Raw genomic sequence first — 25,704 nt, 5'->3', positions numbered from 1 at the left:
TTTCATCCAGTTCTAAGTACCATGAGTGCATCTAGAGGGCGAACAGCCCTCTTCCTCCTCCCCTTCTACCTTTCTCCCCTCCTCCCCCTCCTCCCCCTCCTCCTCCTCCTCCTTGGGTTTCCTAACAGCACTTAGCAGCAGGTTGGGTAATTGCCTGGTTTGGTCCTTTCTCCAGCTCCTTGTAAACAAAGTACAGAGAAGCCACAAACACTGGGGCCCAGCATCTGGGACGTAGATCTAGCCATGACTCATTGGAGGGTGGGATGGGGACTGGAGACTTTAGTGTCTCACAGAGGAGGGCTAATTCAAGGCCATGCCCCACAAGGGCAATCAGGATTGGTTCTGATCAGGGCTTCCCTGGCTTTGGAGGTAAGTGTGTGACCATAGTCCACACTTCCACTCATTAGACAATACATGTCAGTCCTATGCCCTGCCAGTGTCAGGTACCAGGTGTGTGTACAGAGAACCCCCAGTCTTTGCTTATGAGAGCTTATGGGCAACTGGGAGAAACGTGTTATTTGTAATAGACTATGGAGAGCACTCAGAACCATCATGTGCAGTTGCACAGGCTGTGTACTGCCCAACTCTTAAGGACATACTTCGCATACACTGATGACTGCACTCTCCCCTAGAGTTGTGATGCACCGCCAGCCCAGCTGTGTGCATTGGCCCTGAAATCCTCTTGCAGACATAACGTAAGGCTGTAGGCTCTCAGGGAAGGACCACACCTATGGGTGGGAAGTGAAGGAAGGGAAGTGGCAGGTGCCAGTCTGAAAAGATTTTACCCCAAAGAAGAAGCTTAAACTGGGTCTTGAAGGATAAACAGCAAGTCTCCAGGAAAATAAGAGGGAAGGGTGTGCCAGACAATGAGGCTGGTATAGTCTCCTGGGCAGGAGTTCATGTGGAGGGGAAAACAGATCTCAGAGCAACTCAGGAGGCAAGACGGGGTGGCACTCAGAGTCGCAGAGGACATGGGAGTAACAGAGCAGGAAGATCCTGTGACCTGACTCCCGGGTTTGATGACCAGAGCAATAGTTGCAGATCCCTCCAGCTGACTTGCCCTCCTGGAGGCCTGCCCACACTGAGTGCAGGGTTTGGGATAGATATCCAACAGCTGGCAGGGCCTCAGGCACTCAAGCCCGGGAGATGGGTCACATCAACAATGTATTTATAATTTATACCCCACTTACACAGAGGCCGATGTTGCCTTCTGCTGGTGTTTATTCCTTCCAGGATAATTTAGATGTTCTATTTCTGGAGTATCCCTCACAGCCAAGAGGGCACAGGGAGCAAGTGCCACATCTGTCTGCCTTCACAGGGCTGGTGTCCACTCCCCTCCCAATGAGTGCCTGTGCCTGGCGATCTGGTGCCCTGGGGGGAGGGGCCTCCAAGTGCCCTGAGGTCCCTGAGGAGGAGCTGGGCCAGGCCAGTGCTTGCCACTTACTAAGGTGATAATTTGCCGTTGTCCCCAAGCAATTACAGATTTCATTTGTCCAGACAATAGCTGTAAATTGGATATAGGACAGGCAGGGGCAGAGATATGATTTGAAAGCCAAAGAGCTGGAGGGAAATTGAAGAGTGTGTACTGTCAGTTAAGCAGAATGTCGGAGGGGAAGAGAAAGCCACCTTGTTTAGGATTCTGGCATAAGCACTTTGTTTAAAGTCCAGTTCATTGAGGTATAATTTATATATAATAAAATTCACCCATTCTAGTGTACAGTTCTTTGAGTTTTGGCAAGTGTGTATGATCTTGTAACCACCGTCACAGTCAAGACACCCAGCACTTCCATCAGCTCAGAAAGTTCCCCACTGCCCCTCTGAAGTCAGCCCCAACACCTGGCAACCATGAATCTGTTCTGTATCCTTACAGTTTTCCCTCTTCCAGAATGTCATTTACATAGAATCATAAAGCATATAGCCTTCAGTGGTTTTTTTAACCTTTTTTTCTCATTTCTTTTTTTATTGAGGCACATACAATAAAATGCACAAATCTTATTGTACAGCTTGATGCCTTTTGGCACATGTATACACTCATGCAGCCATCACCAAGAACGAGATATCAAATGCTAATTTTTTCCCCTTAACCTATTTCACCCATCCCATGGCACCACTGGTCTCTTCTCTGTGTCTATGAGTCTATTTCTGTTTTGTGTATTTGTTCGTTTGTTTTGTTTTTTTAGATTTCACATATAAGTGAAATTGTATGGTATTAGTCTTTCTCTGACTTATTTCATTTTGTGTAACAGCCTCTAGGTACATCCATGTTGTTGCAAATGGCAGTATTCCTTTTATGGCTGAGTAATATTCCATTGTATATCTGTATCACACCTTCTTTATCCATTCATCTATGGATGGGCACCTAGGTTGCTTCCATATCTTGGCTATTGTAAATAATACTGCAGCAAACAGGAGTGCATATAGTTTGTAACCTTTTGAGTGTGGCTTTGTCTTAGCAAAATGCATTTTCAGTTCATCCACAGTATTGCACCAATCAGTAATTCCTTCCTTCTTATTGCTGACCATGGTGTGAATGTGCTCCATTTTATCCAGTTCTCCAGTTGAAGGCAGGACATTTGGGTGGTTTCCAGTTAGGGGTCATTACCCATAAAGACTGAACATTTGCATACAGGTCTTTGTGTGGTCATGGTTTTCATTTCAATACCCAGGACTTAGGATTGCTGAGTCGTATGTCCAGTGTTTGTTTAACTTTATAAGAAACTGCCATACTTTTCCAAATGCATGTACTATTTTGCATCTTTACCAATTCCAGTTGCTCTCATTTCTTATAAAAAAAAGTAAAGAGTAAAGTAAAAAGGGTGCTGCAGAGGTTCTGTTGATAAGGCATCAGTGCTGCTGGGCAGCTGACAGGAGAGGGTTCTGGACACCCTCATCCCCTGCAGTGCTGCATCCACTTCAGGATTTATTTTCCATTGGAATCTTTGTTGAAATGATAGTCAAGCCCTTGCTGAGGTTTCTCATTGGGCCTCTTTGTTACGGCTTCCCATGATGGATGGGTTTTACACATTGGGCACAGAGCCCATGCTGGGCCTCATGCTTGAGAACAGTGATGCCAAATAAATGACCACAGACAGTTTTCCTGCACGCTGCTGCTTGTGCACACCATCCCTCCCTGAAGCTGTACCCAGGGGTGTTCTGGGGCCCTTCTAGCTGGATGGGAGGCAGAGGCAGCCATTGAAGAGTGGTGACCCCCTCACGTAGTGACAGAAAGCCCAGAAGCCCAGCCCAAAGGCTGCCTGGATGCGGAGCCAGTGTGTCTGCCCGGCACCAAGAGTGTGCTCTGGGCCAAGGCCACAGGGATGAGATACAGATGGACAGAGTGATTGCCAGACCTTGCCCTTGGGAAATTGGTGGTCTCATTTTGGTGGAAAATGAGCAACATACCCCAGGCTAAGCAGTATTACCAAAAGCAACATGACAGTTCAGGGATCCGTGCCCCCAAAAATGGAAAAGATGGCCACACCCCTCATACAAGGAAGAAAAGTAGGGTTGATGCGAATTAGACTTTGAATGACAGTGGGGTGCAGGCCCTTGACAGGGGCAGCCACAGACTCCTAGAGGCCCGAACATGGAGGCCCCACAGAGAAGACTGTCCATCTGCGTGACCTCTGCCAGAGCCTTCTTCAGCCACTTCCTCCCTCAGAAAAAGTGGGGTCTCAGGCCCATGGGTCTATATATGGTTCTAGAGGCTGGCTGGCTCAGGGGCCCCCAAAGATTGGGGGTACAGAGGGAATGTGAGCACCCCAGGCCTCTCTGAGACATTTCAAGTCAGAACTACAGGGCAGCAGAGGGAGGGATGAGCAGCTTCCTGGAGGTCACAACTCTGGGTAAACTGAGTCATCTCCTGTTAAGTCATGGGTGGGTGGCTGCCCCCCAGTCCTGCTGGGACTTATATGGAACTAACACGATAACCTGCATCTGTTCATCCAGGTGCAAGTTCTTCAGTCTGACCGAGACACCGGAGGATTACACCATCATCGTTGATGAGGAGGGCTTCCTGGGTGAGTGCACGGGGCTTGGCTGGGTGGGGCCTGCAGTCAGTGCTGGCCGAACCTCTCCCTGCTGCCCTGCGCACTCCAGCGCTTAAGGGCCAGGAAGATTAGGTTTGCCCAGCCCAGAACTACAGCAGCTGAGAGGGAAGGGCATATGTCTGAGCATCTACGTGAGTGAGGTACTTTAGGTTACCCTCAGTCCTTGCATCCCTTGGAGCAAGCCCCAGTTACCTCTGTTAGGATTTGCCTTTTTTCCATTTTGAGATATAATCACATACATAAGATGCACTATTTTAAAGTGTCCAGTTCCGTGGTTTGCAGCCTTCACCACTATCCGATTCCAGAGCATTTTCGTCACCCCGAAAAGAAACCTTTGGTGGTCACCCCCATTCCCCCCTCCCCAACATCTTTTTAGATTTGATGGAGGTTTATGGTGTTTGGCCTGCTCGAAATAACAATGATCATTCATTCCCACTGACCACCACACGGGAGCTTAGGAGGTGGTGCTGATATTTGCACTGTCAGGAGAAGCTGAGAACAGAGAGGGGAAGTTATGGGCCCCGGGCTCACGAGCCATGAGCTGGACTCCCTGACACCTGGAGTTCACTCTGAACCCCTAAGTTCCATTCTACAGAACACGCAGAGAATGCGACAGATTCAACATTTTTTAAAACCCTTGTTCACCTCAAAGATAGCTATGGATAACTTTGGGGTGGTTTTATTTCCAGCTTCTTTCTGCCTGCGGTTGTCCCTTTCTAATTTTCTTACCAGCATGTCGCACAGAGAAATGTTTTCCCTTAGCACCGTCGCTTAGAGCTGACTGTGCTGCCACAGCTGCCACACCAGGCACTGTGGTTCATAGGCCCCACTTCTGTGCCCAGGCCCCTGTGGTCAGAATCAAAGTTGTTTTTGTTGTTCTTCAGTGATAAATTTACAAACTCCTGAAACGGGTAACGTTTATTCTTATTCAGGCTGATTCTTAAAATGCAGTCTGAGAAATGACCTCATGGGATCAGAAGTCGATCGTATTATAGTCTCATCCATGCTGCTGGCAAGGCAGCCTTATTAGACTCTTTCCCCATGAGAAACGAAGCCTGTGCCATCCTCACACGCATGTGCTCTTGGGCACCAAGTCAGGATGGGGGTCTGCACCTGGCTGCGTGGCCAGAGTAGGGATGAGGCAGGCCCCACAGTAGGCCCTGCCCCACCTTGTCACTTATTCATTCAGCAGACATTTGCTAAGCAAGCAGCAACAGACAGAAACTTTTGACTTAACCACAAAGCAGTCACATGAAGATTGTATGTTGGGCAACCCAAACAATTTTCATTTTCTCATGGGTGCTCATGCATTTATACAGAACTGCTGAGAAATGTGGCGCCTCGGCACAGAAGGAATGGTAGCAAATGAGAGAACACGGTGAGCAGGGAGAGGAAGGCATCTGCAGGATCTGGTGAGCAGGTTTTGCAGGCCCTGAAAGGAATTTTTGCAGGAATTGTCAGTAACCAGGGAGATGTCCTGAACCTGAGTGGCTGGTTTTTCTATGCCAGCCCCCAGGTTACTGAGCACCTGCTATATACCAGCATCTTGCTGGGCCCTGCAGGTGTGGCTGGGTGAGAGCCACCACCTCTGACCCCATGAGCCTCAGGACCTGCCAGCTCATTACATCAGTAATTGTGGAGTTGCTGTGGGGGTGGGTGCTGTGCAGGTAGAGCAGAGGGTCTGTGAAAGCACATTGACACACCACTGTGCAGGAGACCCCCGTGGCGGGGCCCTTGAAATAGGAAGCAAGATGCCAAAGAATGGAGATGTGAGCTCACTTGACTCAGCATATGTTGACTTACTTCACCACCCCAATAGTGCCTCTGTCCTGTAGACACTGTGCTTCAGCACCGGGACAGACTAGGGAGGGAGAGAGCATGTCAGGTGGGATCTGTATGAGTAAGCATGGGAGTGGAAGCAGAGACCAGGTCCTGCTTCTGTAAAGGAAATAAGAAGACAGAGGTTCAAACAGAGGGGAGCAGGGCAAGTTTGAACTTCATTCTATAGGCAGGGGGGAGCCATTGAAGGTTGTTGAGCTGCTAGAGTCATCACTGGGGCTGGACTCTGGAGGAGTCACTGGGGAGAGAGTAAGGTAAAGCCCCCAGGGGTGATAAGCAGGCTCTGTCCAAACTGAGGTCTTCAGGCTCAGGCTGAGACCCTAAGTGGCTCAGTAAGAGTATTACCCACAATCCCAAAACCCTGGTTCCCTGGAGCCTTTAATAATGACCTGTGACTCTTAGAATCGCCTTGGACGGCCTCTCCCTGAACCTTTCCCAGGACAGGAACAGTGCTGATTGCCGAGGTGGAAAGCAGGTTTTAAGTTATTAGCCCAGCCCTGGCTGTCCTTAACGCTATGACTACCTGAGTAAGGGTCTCCTTTCTAGGCTGCATTTCCTGGTCAGCAAACTGGGCTGCCTGAATATCTATTATTGCCCTAGAAAAGAATATGTATGTTTAAGTAGTAAGTGCCTCTCCCAATTGCACTGTAGAGCTACAGAGGGAAGTATACGAAACAAGGCTTCTGTTTACCCCCACTGCTCTTACTGTTAACAGCTCAGCACAGATGCATCACCTCACGGGCTCATGCCAGCAGCCTGAAGGGTAAAGAATAAAGACCCATTTTATAAGTTAGAAAATGGACATTAGTTGCCCAGAGTCACTGTGAGTGGTGGTGCGTTGATTTGAAGCAGGAGATGCTCTCAGGCAGAGTCCACCTGAAATAAGGAGAAAATGCTGCTGACAAGTGGTGTGGGGGTTCCAATAGACCCAGTTCAGGAGCAGCTGAGAAGAGGGATGGGTGGGCCAGTGTGTGGCCCGGGGTGGTCTGGGAGGACTCTCAGAGGGCAGGCTTTGGGTTGGGGGCTGCAGTGAGAGGCAGAGAGTCTGAGTTCCACTCTCTCAACTCAGCTCTGGGGTTTCTCTTAGGAGGCTGCTCTTCAGAAAGCAGAGTTTGCTCTGGGGCCACTGGCGGCATTAGGGAGGCATGCTGTGCAGTGTGAACATTGCTTCTCACAAAGGGCCTCCTATGGCCACTATTAACCTGAGCCAGGGTGCCTTGGTTATTGTTTGCTGGCAATATCGCCAGCATAAAGCTTTCACAGTTAGGAACCAGCAGCTGTCTGCAAGTTCACTGTCACATGAGATGCTGAACCTCTCCTGGGGAGCTGGGCGACTGTCAATGACGTGAACCAGACACCAACTTATGTGGAAATTAAGAGGTTCTCGGCTGAAATAGATGTTGTATGTCTGTGTGGCAAGTGGAAGGGATGTGCATGAGTGTATTGTGATCTTTTACGTATTTAATCTGCACTTACCATGTGCCATGCTAGGTGTTCTCGGGGACCTAAAGTAATGTGAACAGCAGTCCCTGCCGTGGGTAGGGGGAGAATCTTAGGTTTGCAGGTAGAGGGACCCAGTGCTGATGGAAACCCCATCCCTCGCAGTCCCTGTGCCAGTCCTTTGTGTCAGTTGATCTGTCACTGCCCATTGTAACACACTGGGGCAGGCCGTGCTCCGTGGGCCATGAATGGCTGTAAGATGGAGGGAGGGAGATGTGGAGAAGTGACTCTGGGGCTCAACCTGGACTAAGATGGGAAGGCCCAGGTTGGGATCCAGCTCTAGGGGCCTCCAGGGCCTGGTCCCAAACACAGGATTGCCACCTTCCCTCTCAGTCCTGTAAGATGTGCACGTGACTGTATGATGCCCATGTGCTGCATAAGCACCAGGGAACCACCGTGCCCACTTGGCATGCCCAGCGGAGCAGACTGTGCAGTGCCTATCAGAGCCCCCAGCGTCTCCTTCCATAGCTGGTAGTGGACCATTTCAGTAAGCCAGCGGGCAAAACAGCGCCCCCAGAGGGCGCTGCTACCTGAGATCCAGGCCAGTGAGTTCAGGGCCAGTGCTTGCTGTCCCTGAGTCTGACCCTTCTGGTGACTAATGAGGGGACCACGCACACTGGCATTTGGGTTGGCACCCACTGTGTAAAATAACAGCCTGGCAGCTCAGCCTGGAGCTGAAATTTCCTTTCACAGGATGGGAAGAACAGGGCAGCAAGGGAGAGAGGGATGGGCCTCAAGGGCCTGCTGGGGAGGGTGCCCCCTGGAGAGTCCTGGTTCATTCCAGGACATCACCATCTCCCGCCCACCCCTCCCTCCTGGCCACCTTGTGGCCACGTTCTTCCTGCGATGTCTCCGTGATCTGTGCCCCTCGGTGTGGGTATTTTGCCCCGTTGGCGCATATGCTTCTTACCTTTTCATTCCACTCAGTGTAATCTCATGCTCACCTCCCAATATCAGGTAGTCTCCAAAAGCATGCTTCCCAGCCATACTCTGTTTTGACAGTTTTCAAACTTGCACCACAGTTGAGAGCCTCGCAGGAACCACCCCCATACCCTCCACCTGGACTGAGACTGGCCAGTTGTTAACCTTCGCAGACAATTGTCTGCCCTCTCCTTGCATAGGCACATATATACTCTGTTAGTGTTTACTGAACCCTTTGAAACCAAGGCCTCAGGACAGCTCACCCCTACAGACCCCCAGCTAAGTATTCCTACTTACCGCATCTGTGGAGTGAAACGTTCATTCCATAGTATCTAACAGATTTTATGGTCTCATTTTCTCAGCTATCCAAAAGTCTATTTTATAGCTAGAAATCATGTTTTTTACACAGGCACATAGTATTGTCATAGATGAGCTGTGGTCCGTCTGCCCCGCCCTGTCAGTGGACTTTAGGCCACTCCACATCTTTGTTTTGAATCCCTTTGGGTTGAATGCTCTTGCCAGTGAATCTTTCTTCACCCATGTGTAACTGCTCCTTTATAAGGAAATTGCACATTTTTTAAACTCTTGATACATTTTACCCAGCTGTCATCTAGAAACTGGCAAAGTAGTAACAGAAAGGCCCTGGCATTTGCTTAGGCACTTAGCTAAGCCCTTGATAAAACCTATCTCAGTTCGTCCTCAAAGCATCTTGTGGAGTCGATCCTGATTTCATTATCCTACATTTGAAAGCTAAGAAAATGAGGGGCAGTGACTTTGTCCAAGGTCACACAGCCAGGATTAAAACCCCCCCACCCCCCTCGACCCAGTACTCTTGATTCTGTGGGCAAGGTAGGAAAAGTCTGAGGAACACAGTCTGCGTGCCAAGGACACAGCCGTGTGGCACAGGGAACTGCGGGTCCTGTGGCCAGAACAGGGGACTCCAACAGGGTTGGGGGTACAGTGAGCAGGATGGGGGAGCTCCACACAGGAGCAGAGCTGTCCAACTCTGGCAAGTGGGTGGAAAGACACCATTCCCTCCTCTACCAGGAGCGTCCTCCGCTCTGAGAGGCTATTTTTAGGTCTTGGACAATGGGCAGTGACAGAAATAATCCATTTCAGTCTTGGAATGGGTCCACTTTTCCTCTAAGGAAGGGCAGGCTTGCTCTGTCCTGGCCAGCCTCCCAACAGCTCATCCCCTTGGCCCCACAGGAGCACCTCGGGCACCCCGCGGCTTGGCCTAGGGTGAAGATGGGGCCAGAAAGGCCTTTCCTCTCCCCCAGAATGCAAGGCTACATTTGGGGTCCTTGCAGCAAATACTGTGGCCTCCTGCTGCTTGTGCCGCTCTGACAAAGCTCACCCTTCTGGAAGCCTCAGAGAGGTGACTGCTGGCCTGGAGCTGACCACCCTCTCCATCCAGGCCTCCCGCTTGAAGAACCTCAGTGAGTTCTACCCAGGGCTGAGAGCCAGGATCAGCAGCCTTGAGGCCCAGCAGGGCAGGTAGACCCATCCTGACTGACTGGCCACCCAGACTCTGGCCAGCAGTTGAACTGACCTCACATCCTCTGGGCAATGGCAGCCCATGGGCTCTCGCTAACCCCCACCCACCCGATGCCTTCATCCCCAGTCTGTCTCAGGCCTGGGCTTCTCCTTGGAACTCATCCAAACCTGCAAAGAGACTCCTCGGAGCAGTGCCTTGGTTCTGCGAACACCCCTAAAAATGCACACACCCCAGCACTTCACTGGCTCAGGAAACGCGCCTTCCCCACTGTGTCCATAACGGCTGCCCAGCAGCCTCCGCTGCAGAGGATGGAGCCACAACTGGGGTCCATAACAGAGCCCAAAGCCTGTGTTGTTTGCCCCTACCCACCCACCTGCTCTTTGAGGACCCCCTGAAAAGTGGAACTCGTGAGTGGGACAGAGAAGGGTCCACCTGCCAGGTGAAGGCATTGCAGGGTCCATCGAGACCACGTGAGGGTGAACACCAGGGTCTGAGACTCACAGCATCTGACCTAGAGGTTGGAACCCACCTGCCCCAGCACCATCACTTTATAGTTTTGAAGCTAAGCTCGGTGTAAGGGGTTTCCTTGATACCTGGCAGCAGGCTGGTGGCCAAAGCAGGTCTAGAAGGTATTCCACAGTGCTGGAAAGAGATACCCCTCCATTTACTGCACAGTGACCTTGGACCAGTCAGTTTCCCTCTCTGGGCCTGTTTCCTACTCTGTGATACGGGGCAGGGGCTGACTTCTCAGAGCTTGTTGTTATCTGTAAAAACACGGACAGCCTTCTGCTCAGTCCCCCACTGATGACTAAGAATTCAAAGAAGTTGGCAGTGTCTGGGGCTGTCCCACCCAGGGTCTGGCAGTGACCAAGCCGTGACCAAATGGGTAACGTGGGGGTGCAGAGAAGGCAAACGGGTGACAATGGGGGGGCCTGGGTGGAGAAGAGGGGAGGAGTGGCCGCCACTGTCCCTCCTCATGCATACATTTGGCACCTCTGTGTGCCAGGCACTGAGAGTGAGCAGACCAAAACCGCCACCCAGGGGAGCTGACGCATTCATGGTGCCGATCATTGACTTGCATGCCCAGCGCAGCAGCCAGTCTCCACGCACAGCTCCGGGAATTTCAACGAGTTGAAACTAGATAAACGTAAAATGTGAATTCTCCTCTAGCGCTAGCCACATTTCAAGTGCTCCGTAGCCCTGTGTGGTGAGCAGCTGTGGGTCTGGACAGTGCAGTGTGGACCGTCTCCATTATCACAGCACTCGTGGCCGGTGTGCTGCTTGAGAACATGGCGAGGACTTCGGCTTCTGCTCCGAAGGTCATGGGAAGCCACTGGCGGTTCTGAGTTTTGAGGAGCTTGGAATGAGGCAGGCAGAGGCGAGGTCACAAAAGCTGATCTGGTCTGGTTGTGTTAGTATGCAGTGACATAAATAACCTTTCTAGAATCTTCCCACAAGGCTTTAAGGATTCTGCTGTAATGAGAGGAGGTATTTTTAAAATTCCATCATTAACCATATTAAAATGGTGCATCAGGTGGCTGGCTGGCTGCTTGTCTGGGCTGCATGAGTCACGCCCAGCGCACAGGACCTCATGAAGCATTAGTGTTGGCCATCTAATAAGGCACCTGGCCCTCAGTGGCTCCTGGAGCTGTCTCTGCTTGCACAGGGTGGGGGGCTCACAACACTGCCCCCAGGAAGTCCCCTCCATGGCCAGGTCCAGGACCATTAGAATTTCAGAATTGAGCTGGGACTCCAAGTTCAGGGGACCTTGTTTCCCCTGGGAGTCCTGGGACTGAGAAATCTCATTTCTAACACCCTGGAAACAGGTAGCGGAAGCCTGAGACCCAGGGCCTCTTAGAACCTTTCCTCCTCTCTCCCTCCCAAACCTTTTCCCTTTCCTGGGAAGCACCTGCCTCTCCCAGCCGGCCTGGCCAAGGACTGGCCTTTCTCAGCAGGCAGGACCAATGGGCTCGCTAGGCCATGGTTGCCATGGCGACCAGAGCTAGGCTGGTAGGGGCCTGGCTGGGGTCTCACTCAATTTCCCCTTCTCGGAAGCCATCTTGCTGGCGGCCAGCACAGCCTGTCCTGTCCTAGGGCTGCAAAGAGACTCCTTGGAGCAGAGCCTTGGTTCTGCCAGCACCCCTAAAAATGTACACACCCCAGCACTACACTGGCTCAGAGGGACTTCATTGTCATCACGGCCCCTTAATCGCCAGTGTCTGGGCCCCTACTACACTGGCTCAGAGGGACTTCATTGTCATCACGGCCCCTTAATCGCCAGTGTCTGGGCCCCTCTTCTTAGTCCCTGCCCTTATTTGGGACCTGGCCCTTCTTCCTCCTTGACGCCCAGGACAGAACATGAGGGTTTATTTGTAAGTCAGACCTGAATTTGAATCCTAGACCTTATGCCCTACATGATCTTGGGCAAATCACCAGTCCCCTCAGCTCTTGTCTGTCACACATACAGTGGGAATAGCAATTCTGGTACAGGCTGTGTTTAAGCAGACATTGGGATGCATGGAGAGCCCCAGGTGTGGCCTGTGCACAGCTCTGTGCTACGTGTCTATGGAGACATGCACACATGTGTACCTGCATCCTGTGCAAGGCCCCCCCACCAGGGCATGCTCTGCAGGATGGAGTGAAGGGTTGGCCTGAACACTTGGCCCCACAGTCTTCATGGATTCTGGGTCTTCATGAGAGATTCCATGGGCCTTGGCAGTTTGCTGTCACTCTGAGACTTCCCCAGTGCCAGCCTCTGCCAGTGCCAACCCACAGGATCCCTGAGGTCTCTGGAGGGTCTTGGGTGACAGTCCCTGCCTGCCAGGTGGCACCCTCAGGAGCCCTTCTGTATCTGTGTGCTCTTCAGAGAAGGCTAACATGCAGGCCTGGTTAAGCAGCGAGAGCAATCCCAGGGCCCCCACCCTTTCTTCTCCTGACCTCCCCACCTCCAGACCCCCTAGGAGGTTCCTGGGAACCCAGTTTGAAAACCCCAGGGAGCACTCCACCAGCCCGAGGTGGTGATGGCAGCACCTAACAACCAGAAGACAGTGAAACTGGAAACAGCTTGTTCCTGGCTGCTGGGCACCCATCAGTTCGCAGCTGAGGAAATGGGCCCAACACAGATAAGCTACATATCCCCAGGGTTCCCGCCGTGCCAAGCCACCTGGCCTGTCTGCAGTCTTGCAATGGCCTTCCCTGCTCAGTCTTCCCAGGATGGGACCTTTGAGGTCAGGCCCATCCTTTGATGGATGTGGGTACTGAGACCCAGGGCCAAGGCAGGTCAAGGTCATGCAGCTGGCACCAAGCCCCAGTCCCTGCCTCTGAACCTGCCTGGGGACCTGGGGCCCATCAGTCACAGGCCTGCCTTCTGTGTCCCCCTCCAGAGCTGCCCACCTCAGAGCACCTGAGCGTGGCAGACGCCACCTGGCTGGCCCTCAACGTGGTATCAGGCGGTGGCAGCTTCTCCAGTTCCCAGCCCATTGGCGTAACCAAGATCGCCAAGTCAGTTATCGCCCCGCTGGCTGACCAGAACATCTCCGTGTTCATGCTCTCCACCTACCAGACAGACTTCATCCTGGTAAGCTACAGCTCCACATCCCAGGCCCTTGGGGTACGCGGGCACACACCCTTCAGACATGGTCTGCTAAGTTCTGTGGCCTCTGTTCCATGACCAGCTCAGAGAGAGGTCAAGGGTACCTCAGGGTCATTGGTCAAGTGTCACTGTGCCCCAGGCTAGGCTCCAGGTGTGCACTTAGCCCCACCCACCACCTGCCTTCTGTATGGGCCATACTTCGTTTAACCCGGAGACCAGGAAGTGAGGGCTGAGGGCGCGTGTTGAGGGGGTGCCCTCCAGGTTGGACTCCTGGCTGCACACACCCTTACCATTCCCCTGGGGTAGCATGTCTGGTCACAGGGCCAGTGGCAGTTCCTGGCCACCATTCTCTTCTCCCATGGGTCATGGCCATCCTCGAGAGTATAGGCCTCGGGAGGGGCAGGGACAGGTCTGAGCACAGCCCTCAAAAGGGTGGAGTGAGGGCACGAACCTCCTTACCCTCAGGGCCGTCTTCTCCCCTCTGCGTCATCCTGTTTCTCCTAAAGGGGCATGCACCCCTATTCCCAGGCTCTTGACACCCAAGACAGTGGGAGGCAGGGACAGGGGAAGCTGGTTCTGGCAAAATCTCATGAAGGGGTCAGTGCCACTAGGCGCACCCCATTGAGGGATCATGGGGCACTCATGTCCTTGACTTTACCCTTTCCTAGGTACGCGAGCGGGACCTGCCCTTCGTCACCCACACCTTGTCGTCAGAGTTCACCATCCTGCGGGTTGTCAATGGGGAGACAGTGGCAGCTGAGAACCTTGGCATCACCAATGGCTTTGTGAAGCCCAAGATGGGTGAGTTGGGGGATCTGTGCAGGGGAGATGTCAAGAAATTTTCAGGTCCTAACGACTCAGGGCAGCCCCATTCTCAGAGCACTAGTTGATAATTGTTATATGCATTCTCAGGCATATCACAGTGCAACAGCCTTGGTCAGACCCTGCTACCAAGGCCCAGCCAGAGGCCACTCCTGACCGCACCCAGGGCATTAGGCAGGCCTCCCAGAGGCAGTGACTCTGGATCTGAAATTTGGAGCTTAACCAGGCAGTGAAGATGGAGAGGGCATTCCAAGCCGGTGGCACAGCATGTTCAAAGCCCCAGGGGTCTTGGTGGGGGGTGAGCCTGGAAAATCAGGTGAGCTGTAGGTGGTTATAAAGGCTGGAGAAGCAGCATGGGCCAGCTCTCACAGGGCCTGTGGCCAGGCCTCCCCAGGGCAGTGGCCGGCTAACCCCAACCCTCTTCCTGGGCCCGCCACCTGCCCCACCTGCTGGTCCACCAGCCTCAGCACCTGTTATCTTCGCTCTCTCACAGTCCAGAGGCCTGTCATCCACCCGCTGTCCAGCCCGAGCAACAGGTTCTGTGTCACCAGCCTGGACCCAGACACACTGCCTGCTGTAGCCACACTCCTTATGGATGTCATGTTCTACTCTAACGGGTAGGGCCCCACAGGGGTGAGGGGCTGAAGGGAGGGCTGAGGGGAGACATGGTTCTGCCTAGAGACCCGGCTAAGGGGGTGACTCTGACCTGCCCTGGGAGCTAGTCTGAGGGAGGAAGACATGGTTTCAGCCAAAAGCCCCATTATGAGAGGGAAGTCATCCTTCCTTGGGAACCCCAAAACTTAAGGAAGCCCTAGATGCACATGTAGATTTAATAAGTACCCCCCTGCCCCCTGGGCTTCCAGGTTAAGCCTGGTTACTGAGGAGCCAGGAACTCAGGTTATTTCATTCAGTGAACGACAGACTTCCCATTTGTCCTCAGAGCAGATTTTGAGTTTAAGCCCACACCGGGGAGAGTGGGACCACAGGCCAGAGAGCTGGCTGCAACCGCACTGTGTCCTGAGATGTGGGCCGACACAGGGACAGAGAAAGCCTGCCCATGAAGGGACAGGTGCAGCCACACTGAGGGCCGGCTGGGTCTCCGGCACTGTGAAGTGCGGTGCACACCTCTGAATGCTGTGGAATCCTCTACATCTCACAAATGGGAGACTGAGGGGACAGTACCTCAGGGTCACCCAGCAAGGTGGGATTAGAGCCAGGACTAGGCCCTGGCTCTCCCAGGCCAGTGCTGTTCCCAGCGCCTCCTGCTGAGGCCAGTGGGCAGGGCAGGCGGGGTGGGGCGGGAGCCCCACTCCACCCTTCACCAGCTCTCCTGGCCTTCAGGGTGAAGGACCCCATGGCTGCCGGCGATGACTGTGGCCACATCCGCTTCTTCTCCTTCTCCCTCATTGAGGGCTACATCTCCCTGGTGATGGACGTGCAGACCCAGCAGAGGTGAGCTGGCCCTGGGGTGTGGGCTTGGTCTGGGGATGCTGGGCTCCACAGTGGGCACAGCACCCCCTTTGCCCCTAATAAGTCCCCACCACAGCCCTGTACCACAGGTGAGCCAGCCCCATCTTACAGAAGGTGGGAAGCTCAGACACAAAGGCAGGGTCAGTCCCCTCTCTGGAGCTGGGGCAGGCCATCCTGAACAGCATTAGGAAAGGGGCAGTTGTTCCAAAGCCCAGTCGCAGCCTCACCTTCCTGTCCTCTGCCTCCCAGATGAGGAGGGTGCAGAGAGGGTGAATCAGAGTTCGGGAGGGGCCCTTGGGGCCCCTGAGTCCAACCTAGCCCACGGCAGGTGACTGCTTCTCATTCTGGTCCTGCATCAGCATCTCGAGGGCAGGAAGGTTCCACAGAGGTCTGGCCAAGGGAGCACAGTCAACATCAGCCTGCTGCATTTTTCTCTCTCTCCCTTTCCAGGTTTCCTAGTAATCTGTTGTTCACAAGTGCTTCTGGAGAGCTGTGGAAGATGGTGCGGATTGGAGGACAGCCCTTGGGATTTGGTAAGCCCCGTGGGGTTCAGCTCGGGGGCGCTGGGGGGCTAGCGCTGCCCCGTGCCTCTGAGCACCAGGACACTCACACACAGCCCATGCATTGTATCCCTGGGGGCCCTGCTCCTGGGACAGGACATGGAGGCAGCCAGGCATGTTGACATGGGGACAAGCAGTCGGTGAGGGAACCCAGTTCTGCCACCTGCCTGTACCTTTCTCTGGGTGAGCTTGCAGCTGGACAGTAACTAGCAGGACTGAGCAGTGTTCCAGCTCTGCTCACTTCAAGGCTAAAGCCAGAGCCATCCTGGGGGCAGGATCGTAGGCTGCTCTCGGGAGTGCTGGGAAGTGTATGCTGAAGGCTTCTAGTGTGGCCCTGGGGCCTAGCCTGTCTCTCAGTGCCTCCTCCTCCATGGACCCCAGCATTTCTCCCTCTGGTACCCAGTGCCGGGTCATGGGGAGGTGGAGACTCAGTAGCCTGTAGGAACACAGCAGTGAATGAGGCCAGAGAAAACCAGTGTGACCCCAGACAGGCTGCTTAACCTCCAAGCCTCTGTTCCCTGAGCTATAAAACAAGGATGATGGTAGGTCCTGCCTCGGTGGTCTGAGCACTCCAGGAAGTGTCAGCAAGCAGTAGTAAGGACCGGGTGGCTTGAGAAGGTTCAGGAAGGGAAATCTACTCCAAAGCTTACCAGCTTGTGGATATTCACCCAGATGATGGGGAGGATCAGGCAGTACCAGCAGGAGGGAGGTGTGGGAGAGCAGCGCCCCTCCCAGGCCAGACCAAGGGTTCTGTCACCATTTCTGCCTGAAGGTAGAGGGGACCAGCAGAGCTTCAGCAGCAAGGGGAGCAGCCAGGAGCCACTGGGAGGAGACCCAGGCAAGCGGCAGGTAGACATGTGTACCTGCTTATCTTTTTATCCCCAGCTTGGCTTGTAAGTTTACCAACATACACTCAGGATAAAGTTACAAAAAAAAGAAAGGATGGAAGGGAAATAAAGGCAGGGTGGCTAGATGAAACTTGAGTGGCCTGTCTCTGCACATCCCTGTGAGGCTGTTTGGTTTGAGTGGCCTCATGGGTGGGTGACAAGGCAAATGAGTGGGTGAGAGCTAGTGTCCGCCTGGCAGGCAACAGCTGGATCTGCCTTCCCCAGATGCTGAGGTTGTAGAGCCATGCTTAGAGCTGTACATAGCCCTGCAAGAAAATTAACATATGGCGAATCTGAAAGATTTGAGGCCAGCAGATTCTATGTGTTGTTTTGACTATAGTTTGGAGTAAATACATTTTACACTGTAACCCCACGCACACAGATGCAACTCCAACTGTGGTTTCTTCACAGCCCACACTCACTCTCACTGTATGTTTGACCTTTCCTTTTCCATTGTGTCATTTTTTGAGATGCTGGTCACCAGCCTTCTAAACTGATGTCACAAATGGGACACAGCTCACAGGCACCATTCCAGACCCTAATCTCCCACCACCACCACCCTTTTTTTTTTTTGGTATCAGTAATCTACAATTACATGAGCAACACTGTGGTTACTAGACTCCCCCCATCATCAAGTCCCCACCACAACCCCATTACAGTCACTGTCCAACAACATAGTAAGATGCTATAGAGTCACTACTTGTCTTCTCTATGTTGTACAGCCCTCCCCGTGCACCCCTCCTACATTATTTGTGCTGATCATAATGCCGCCTTTTTTCCCCTTGACCCTCCCTTCCAGTCCCTTTCCTTTGGTAACTGTCAGTCCATTCTTGGGTTCTGTGAGTCTGCTGCTGTTTTGTTCCTTCAGTTTTTTTTTTTTGTTCTTATACTCCACATATGAGTGAAATCATTTGGTACTTGTCTTTTTCTGCCTGGCTTATTTCACTGAGCATAATACCCTCTAGCTCCATCCATGTTGTTGCAAATGGTAGGATTTGTTTTCTTATGGCTGAATATTATTCCATTGTGTATATGTACCACATCTTCTTTATCCATTCATCTACTGATGGACACTTAGGTTGCTTCCATTTCTTGGCTTTTGTAAATAGTGCTGCAATAAACATAGGGGTGCCTATGTCTTTCTCAAACTGGACTGCTGCATTCTTAGGGTAAATTCCTAGAAGTGGAATTCCTGGGTCAAATGGTATTTCTATTTTTAGTTTTTTGAGGGACCTACATACTGCTTTCCACAATGGTTTGAACTAATTTACATTCCCACCAGCAGTGTAGGAGGGTTCCCCTTTCTCCACATCCTCGCCAACATTTGTTGTTGTTTGTCTTTTGGATGTTGGCCATCCTAACTGGTGTGAGGTGATATCTTATTGTGGTTTTAATTTGCATTTCTCTGATGATTAACAATGTGGAGCATCTCCTCATGTGCCTGTTGGCCATCTGAATTTCTTCTTTGGAGAAATGTCTTTTCAGATCCTCTGCCCATTTTTTAATTGAATTATTTGCTTTTTTTTTGTTGAGGTGCATGAGCTCTTTATATAACTTAGATGTCAACCCTTTATCGGATCTGTCATTTATGAATATATTCTCCCATACTGTAGGATGCCTTTTTGTTCTATTGATGGTGACCTTTGCTGTACAGAACTTTTCAGCTTGATATAGTCCCACTTGTTCATTTTTGCTTTTGTTTCCCTTCCCCGTGGAGATATGTTCATGAAGAAATTGCTTATGTTTATGTCCAAGAGATTTTTGCCTATGGTTTCATGAGTTACATTCAGGTCTTTGATCCATTTTGAATTTACTTTTGTGTATGGGGTTAGACAGTGACCCAGTTTCATTCTCTTGCATGTCCAGTTTTGCCAACAGCAGCTGTTGAAAAGGCTGTCATTTCCCCATTGTATGTCCATGGCTCCTTTATTGTATATTAATTGACCGTATATGTTTGGGTTAATATCTGGACTCTCTATTCTGTTCCACTGGTCTGTGGGTCTGTTCTTGTGCCAGTACCAAACAGTCTTGATTACTGTGGCTTTGTAGAGCTTGAAGTTGGGGAGCGAGATACCCCCTGCTTTGTTCTTCCTTCTCAGTATTGATTTGGTTATTCAGGGTCTTTTGTGGTTCCATATGAATTTTAAAACTATTTCCAGTTCATTGAAGAATGCTGTTAGTATTTTGATAGGGTTTGCATTGAATCTGTAGATTGCTTTAGGCAGGATGGCCATTTTGATTATATTAATTCTTCCTAGCCAAGAGCATGGGATGAATTTCCATTTGTTAGTGTCATCTTTAATTTTTCTTAGGAGTGTCTTGTATTTTTCAAGGTATAGGTCTTTCACTTCCTTGGTTAGGTTTATTCCTAGGTATTTTATTATTTTTGATGCAATTGTGAATGGAATTGTTTTCCTGATTTCTCTTTCTGCTAGTTCATCATTAGTGTATAGGAAAGCAACTGATTTTTGTGTATTTGTATCCTTCAACTTTGCTGAATTCCGATATTAGTTCTAGTAGTTTTGGAGTGGAGTCTTTAGGGTTTTTTATGTACAATATCATACCAACTGCAAATAGTGACAGTTTGACAACTTCTTTACCAATCTGGATGTCTTGTATTTCTCTGTTTTGTCTAATTGCTGTGGCTAGGACCTCCAGTACTATGTTGAATAACAGTGCGGAGAGTGGGCATCCCTATCTTGTTCCTGATCTTAGAGGAAAAGCTTTCAGCTTCTCACTGTTAAGTATGATGTTGGCTGTGGGTTTGTCATATATGTCCTTTATTATGTTGAGGTACTTGCACTCTGTAACCATTTTGTTGAGAGTTTTTATCATGAATGGATGTTGAATTTTGTCAAATGCTTTTTCAGCATCTATGGAAATGATCGTGTGGTTTAGTCCTTCTTTTTTTGTTGATGTGGTGGATGATGTTGATGAATTTTCGAATGTTGTACCATCCCTGCACCCCTGAGATGAATCCCACTTGATCATGGTGTATGATCCTCTTGATGTATTTTTGAATTGAGTTTGCTGATATTTCGTTGAGTATTTTTGCATCTGTGTTCATCAGGGATATTGGTCTGTCCTTTTCTTTTTTGGTGGGGTCTTTGCCTGATTTTGGTATTAGAGTGATGCTGGCTTCATAGAATGTGTTTGGAAGTATTCCCTCCTCTTCTATTTTTTGGAAAACTTTGAGGAGAATGGATATTATGTCTTCTCTATATGTCTGATAAAATTCAGCAGTGAATCCATCTGGTCTGGGAGGTTTGTTCATGGGTAGTTTTTTGATTACTGCTTCAATTTCATTGCTGGTAATTGGTCTGTTTAGATTATCTGTTTCTTCCTTGGTCAGTCTTGGAAGGCTGTATTTTTCTAGGAAGTTGTCCATTTCTTCTAGGTTTTCTAGCTTGTTAGCATATAGATTCTCACAGTATTCTCTAATGATTCTTTGTATTTCTGTGGGGTCCGTCATGATTTTTCCTTTCTCATTTCTGATCCTGTTTATGTGTGTGGATTCTCTTTTTCCCTTAATAAGTCTGGCCGGGGGGTTATCTGTTTTGTTTATTTTCTCAAAGAACTAGCTCTTGGTTTCATTAATTTTTTTCTGTTGTTTTATTCTTCTTAATTTTATTTCTTCTCTGATCTTTATTATGTCCCTCCTGCTGACTTTGGGCCTCATTTGTTCTTCTTTTTCCAATTTCAATAATTGTGACTTTAGACTGTTCATTTGGGATTGTTCTTCCTTCTTTAAATAGGCCTGGACTGCAATATACTTTCCTCTTAGAACTGCCTTCACTGTGTCCCACACAAGGAGCTTTGTGCTTTTGTTGTCATTTGTCTCCATATATTGTTTGATCTCTGTTTTAATTTGGTCATTGATTGATTGATTATTCAGGAGCATGTTGTTAAGCCTCCATGTATTTGTGAGCCTTTTTGTTTTCTTTGTACAATTTATTTCTAGTTTTATACCTTTGTGATCTGAAAAGTTGGTTGGTAGACTTTTAATCTTTTTGAATATTCTGAGGCTGTTTTTGTGGCCTGGTATGTGGTCTATTCTGGAAAATGTTCCATGTGCACTTGAGAAGAATGTGTATCCTGCTGCTTTTGGGTGTAGAGTTCTATAGATGTCTGTTAGGTCCATCTGTTCTAGGTGTTGTTCAGTGCCTCTGTGTCCTTACTTTCTGTCTGGTGGATCTGTCCTTTAGAGTGAGTGGTGTGTTAAAGTCTCCTAAAATGAATACATTGCATTCTATTTCCTCCTTCAATTCTGTTAGTATTTGTTTCACATATGTTGGTGCTCCTGTATTGGGTACATATATATTGATAATGGTTATATCCTTTTGTTGGACTGACCCCTTTATCACTATGTAATGTCCTTCTTTATCTCTTGTTACTTTTTTTGTTTTAAAGTCTATTTTGACTGATACTAGTACCACAACACCTGCTTTTTTCTCCCTGTTATTTGCTTGAAATATCTTTCTCCATCCCTTCACTTTTAGTCTGTGTATATCTTTGGGTTTGAGGTGAATCTCTTGTAAGCAACATATAGATGGGTCTTGCTTTTTTATCCGTTCATTCTATTTGTGTCTTTTGATTGGTGCCTTCAGTCCATTTACATTTAGGGTGATTATCGATAGATATATACTTATTGCCATGGCAGGCTTTCGATTGTGGACACCAAAGGTTCAAAGGTAGCTTCTTTACTATCTAACCATCTAACTTAACTCTGTTGTTAACCTATTATAAGCACAGTCTGATGATCCTTTATTTCTCTCCCTTCTTATTCTTCCTTCTGCATTCTTTATATGTTAGGTGTTTTATTCTGTACTCTTTTGTGTTTCCTTTGACTGCTTTTGTGGATAGTTGATTTTATTTTTTACCTTTAGTTAGTATTTGGTTGGTCTGCTTTCTTTGCTGTGATTTTATTTTCTCTGGTGACATCTATTTAGCTTTAGGAGTCCTTCCATCTAGAGCAGTCCCTTTAAAATACCCTGTAGAAGTGGTTTGTGGGAGGCAAATTCCCTCGACTTTTGCTTGTCTGGGAATTGTTTAATCCCTCCTCATATTTAAATGATAATCATGCTGGATACAGTAATCTTGGTTCAAGGCCCTTCTGTTTCATTGCATTAAATGTATCATGCCATTCTCTTCTGGCCTGTAAGGTTTCTGTTGAGATGTCTGATGATAGCCTGATGGGTTTTCCTTTGTAGGTGACCTTTTTTCTCTCTCTGGCTGCCTTTAATACTCTGTCCTTGTCTTTGATCTTTGCCATTTTAATTATTATATGTCTTGGTGTTGTCCTCCTTCTGTCCCTTATGTTGGGAGATCTGTGGGCTTCCAAGGTCTGAGAGACTATTTCCTTTCCCCGCTTGGGGAAGTTTTCAGCAATTATTTCTCCAAAGAAATTTTCTATCCCCTTTTTTCTCTCTTTTTCTTCTGGTACCCCTATAATGCAAATACTGTTCTGTTTGGATTGGTAACACAGTTCTCTTAATATTCTTTCACCACCCCTTTTTATAAGAATAATTGTGTCTGTAGCTAAAGGATCTTAGGACACAGCTATTCTCCACCATGTAACAGCACAGTCACCAGATGTGTAGGCACAAGGCCTGCACAGCCACCAAAGTGGTCTGCGGGGCCACCCAGGAGCCACAGCCGACCAAGTGGAAAGCAGGAGACCTGCTTCAAGAGGCCTTTAGGTTCACTGCACAGGCCCAGAGCAGGGCTTACAGGGCTGGGGAGTGAAGAGGCAGGTGAGATACCAGTGGGGTTGACTCCTAGGCTCTGGCCTCTGAAACCTGTGGGGAGCTGGTAACCAGATCTGGACTCTCTACCCGAGTTGGAGACATCATTGGGGAAATGCATCATCACTAAAATCAGAACAAAAGCCTTGAGAGAAATAACCCAGTAGCTTTGAGAGGATTGTATTGGTGGGGAAGAGTGGTCCTCAGATCCTGGAAGTCTTCCTGTATGAGGATGCCTTGCGTGTGCCTCCAAATCAGGGAGGAAGCTGGCAGTGAGAGGAGGACCAGCCCCAGGCAACTCCAAGGCAGCCTTATTTTATTGGCTGAGGTTTGGGGAGGCCAGAAAGCACCTGTCTTGAGATGTCTAGAGGTAGAAGGAAATCATGGTCCAGCCCCAGCCAAGTGCCTGATGCTGCCTTTAGGATGGGCAGGGCCGTTTCCCAGTGAGGACTCCACTGAGCAAATGGAGAAGTGACTTGACCACAGTCATCTGGCTAGCAAGGAGTCAGAGTCCACCAGAAAGGGCTTGGGCCTGTGTCCTCCCAGTGGCCATGCTGCCTCCAGCTCTGCCTTAGGGAACTCACCAAGCAGCAGGGAGGACGAATCGAGACTCTGAGGCTTAGAAACAGGCAGGGCTGGACCTGTTCTGTGGAGCCCTGAGGGTGGAGAGCTCACTGCTGGCCAAAGGGACTAGAGAAGGCTTCTGGATGGACAGGCCTTCACACTAAGGCTTCGGTGGGGTGGGAACTCTGGAAGATTGTGGGTGCAGGACGGGCACTGCCAGCAGAGGGAGAAGGAGATCTGAGGGGGCGCTGGCTGGCACCCTGGGTAGAGAGGCCACGGGGAGGCTGAATGCAGTCCCACCTCTGCCCCCAGATGAATGCGGCATTGTGGCACAGATCTCCGAGCCTTTGGCCGCTGCAGACATCCCCGCCTACTACATCAGTACTTTCAAGTTCGACCACGCACTGGTGAGTGTCCAGCACCGACCTCTACCCTGGGACAAGGGGAGCCAGTCCCAGGGCTCACAGCTCTTTGCCTCCTCCTGCCCCTTGCAGGTACCAGAAGAAAACATCACTGGCGTCATCAGCACCCTGAAAGTCAGCCAAGCAGAAAAGCATTAGGAGGGCCTCTTCCACTCCCCCAGCCCACCCACCAGGCCTGGGGTCCAGCCCCACCCTGAAGATTCTTATCGCAGTATTTCTCACAGACTGGAAAATCGGCCCTGGGGCCCCCAAAGAAGGGCCCTCTGGGAGTCGCCCCCAATTGCGGACCCTGCCAGGTCTAGGGCCGAAGCCAAGGCCTCTCTCCATGTCCCCTGCCTTCCTGGACCCCCAGACCCTCCAGAGAACCCCCACCTCCTGGCTCCACAGCTACCCCAGAAGATGGCTGAGGCCCAGAGAGCTTGTGAACTGACCCACCTTCACATCCCTCCTTGCGCACAGCAGGGGGCAGGTGCAGAAGGAAGCCGGCACCTCCTACAGGACACTGAGGTTCTGGTTCTCAGGTCATCTTAGGGGGCTGGCCGAGCAGGGCTGAGCTCATGGTTCCCCAGGAGGCCCCCTGGGGGCAGGGGCTGGATACTGCAGTTGCTGGCCTTGGTCCATCAACTCTGGGCTGGTTCCTACAGAGTGGAGGCCAGTGGGGGCCCTTGGCTCATGTGCTGGTGAGGTTCCCACCAGCATAGGTGGGGCTGGGAGCTGGGGAGGACCTGTGCCACCCAGAACCTCACCTGCCAACCACAGGGCCTGCGCCCTGACTCCCAGCAAGACTGCCAAGGTGCCCTGTCCAGACCCTCCCCAGTACAAGCACTCCTGGGTAGGGATTCCCAGGACACCCACCAGCCTGGGGCACAAGCTGTCCCTTCTGCTTTCCCTGGACCCTACTCGGGCAGGTGGAGCCTTGGTTTCCCCCAAGTGGGAATATCCCCAGCATTCTGGGCCTGGGGTTTCTTAGGTCCCCCCACCTCCCCAGCAGTTGACTAGACCAGCACAGGGCTCCCCTGTTGTCCTGTCCCCTTCCCCTGCCCCACCTGTAGGGGATGTGGAAGGCCTCTGCCCCCAACTCACCTGTCCGCCCGCCCCTCCTTCTGGGGACTGTGGCAATCATGAGTACTTGACCTGGGAGGCAGCTTATCTGAGCCTTAATAGAGAAAAGCGTACCTTGTTTTACTTTCTTATTTAATGTATTTGCGCCCAGGCTGCAACTGGCAGCAGTTTCAGGGGAGGGGGCCTACTGAGTCCTCTGGGGCAAGCTTCAGATTTGGGAGTGGTTACAAGATGGGTCCCCAGGCACCCCACACAGCACCTGTCAGCATCAAAGGGGACTCAAGGGCCAGAGGAAGGTGGAGGGCCAGGAGGCAGCGTCTTGTCATCCTGGCAGCTGACAAGGAAGAATGGTCCCCTTCATCTGGGGGTGCTTTCTGAGTGGGCAGGACCCAAAGGGACCACTATGGCTCATGCCCTCCCTGGTGCTCTCAGGCAGCTGCTGACTTGTGCTGTCCCCGAGGAGCTCAGAGGAGCAGGGATGTTCTTTGGTGAAGGGCTTGCAGGGGCTCCACTCTCCCCTTCTCTGAGCTGTGAGGGGCCCTCTGAGCCCTGGAAGCCCACCAGATGGAAGAGCCTTGCAGATGCTCAGGACCCAAGTACTGATTAGGACCCACTTTTTTTTTTTTAATTCACTTTGCGCAAAATTCCAAAACAACCAAAACGTATGAATTGTTTGCTGGTTCCAAAATGAGGGTGGCTGAGCAGGCAGGGCAACACTTGAAGCCAAGTCCCCCTTCTGTCCTTGGAAGGCCTTGATTTAACGGGCGCGCCTAT

At 50.6% G+C, this 25,704-nt stretch overlaps 1 protein-coding gene across 1 annotated transcript in view; it reads left to right on the top strand.

Moving 5' to 3' along the window:
• CASTOR2 (cytosolic arginine sensor for mTORC1 subunit 2) overlaps window positions 1–25,050 on the top strand; it is a 55,619-nt gene extending 30,569 nt beyond the window's left edge. Inside the window, exons 2-9 of the mRNA XM_037002776.2 lie at window positions 3,949–4,019; window positions 13,191–13,384; window positions 14,068–14,200; window positions 14,715–14,838; window positions 15,563–15,673; window positions 16,142–16,224; window positions 23,759–23,853; window positions 23,941–25,050. Coding sequence (XP_036858671.1) covers window positions 3,949–4,019; window positions 13,191–13,384; window positions 14,068–14,200; window positions 14,715–14,838; window positions 15,563–15,673; window positions 16,142–16,224; window positions 23,759–23,853; window positions 23,941–24,006 — 877 coding nt within the window. The 3' untranslated portion in view covers window positions 24,007–25,050. The remainder of the gene's footprint in view (window positions 1–3,948; window positions 4,020–13,190; window positions 13,385–14,067; window positions 14,201–14,714; window positions 14,839–15,562; window positions 15,674–16,141; window positions 16,225–23,758; window positions 23,854–23,940) is intronic.
• The last annotated feature ends 654 nt before the right edge of the window (window positions 25,051–25,704 follow it).

The sequence above is a fragment of the Manis javanica genome, chromosome 10 (genome assembly GCF_040802235.1).
Source record: "Manis javanica isolate MJ-LG chromosome 10, MJ_LKY, whole genome shotgun sequence".
In the NCBI taxonomy this organism is placed as follows: Eukaryota; Metazoa; Chordata; class Mammalia; order Pholidota; family Manidae; genus Manis; species Manis javanica.
This window is presented reverse-complemented; position numbering and strand designations above follow the sequence as displayed.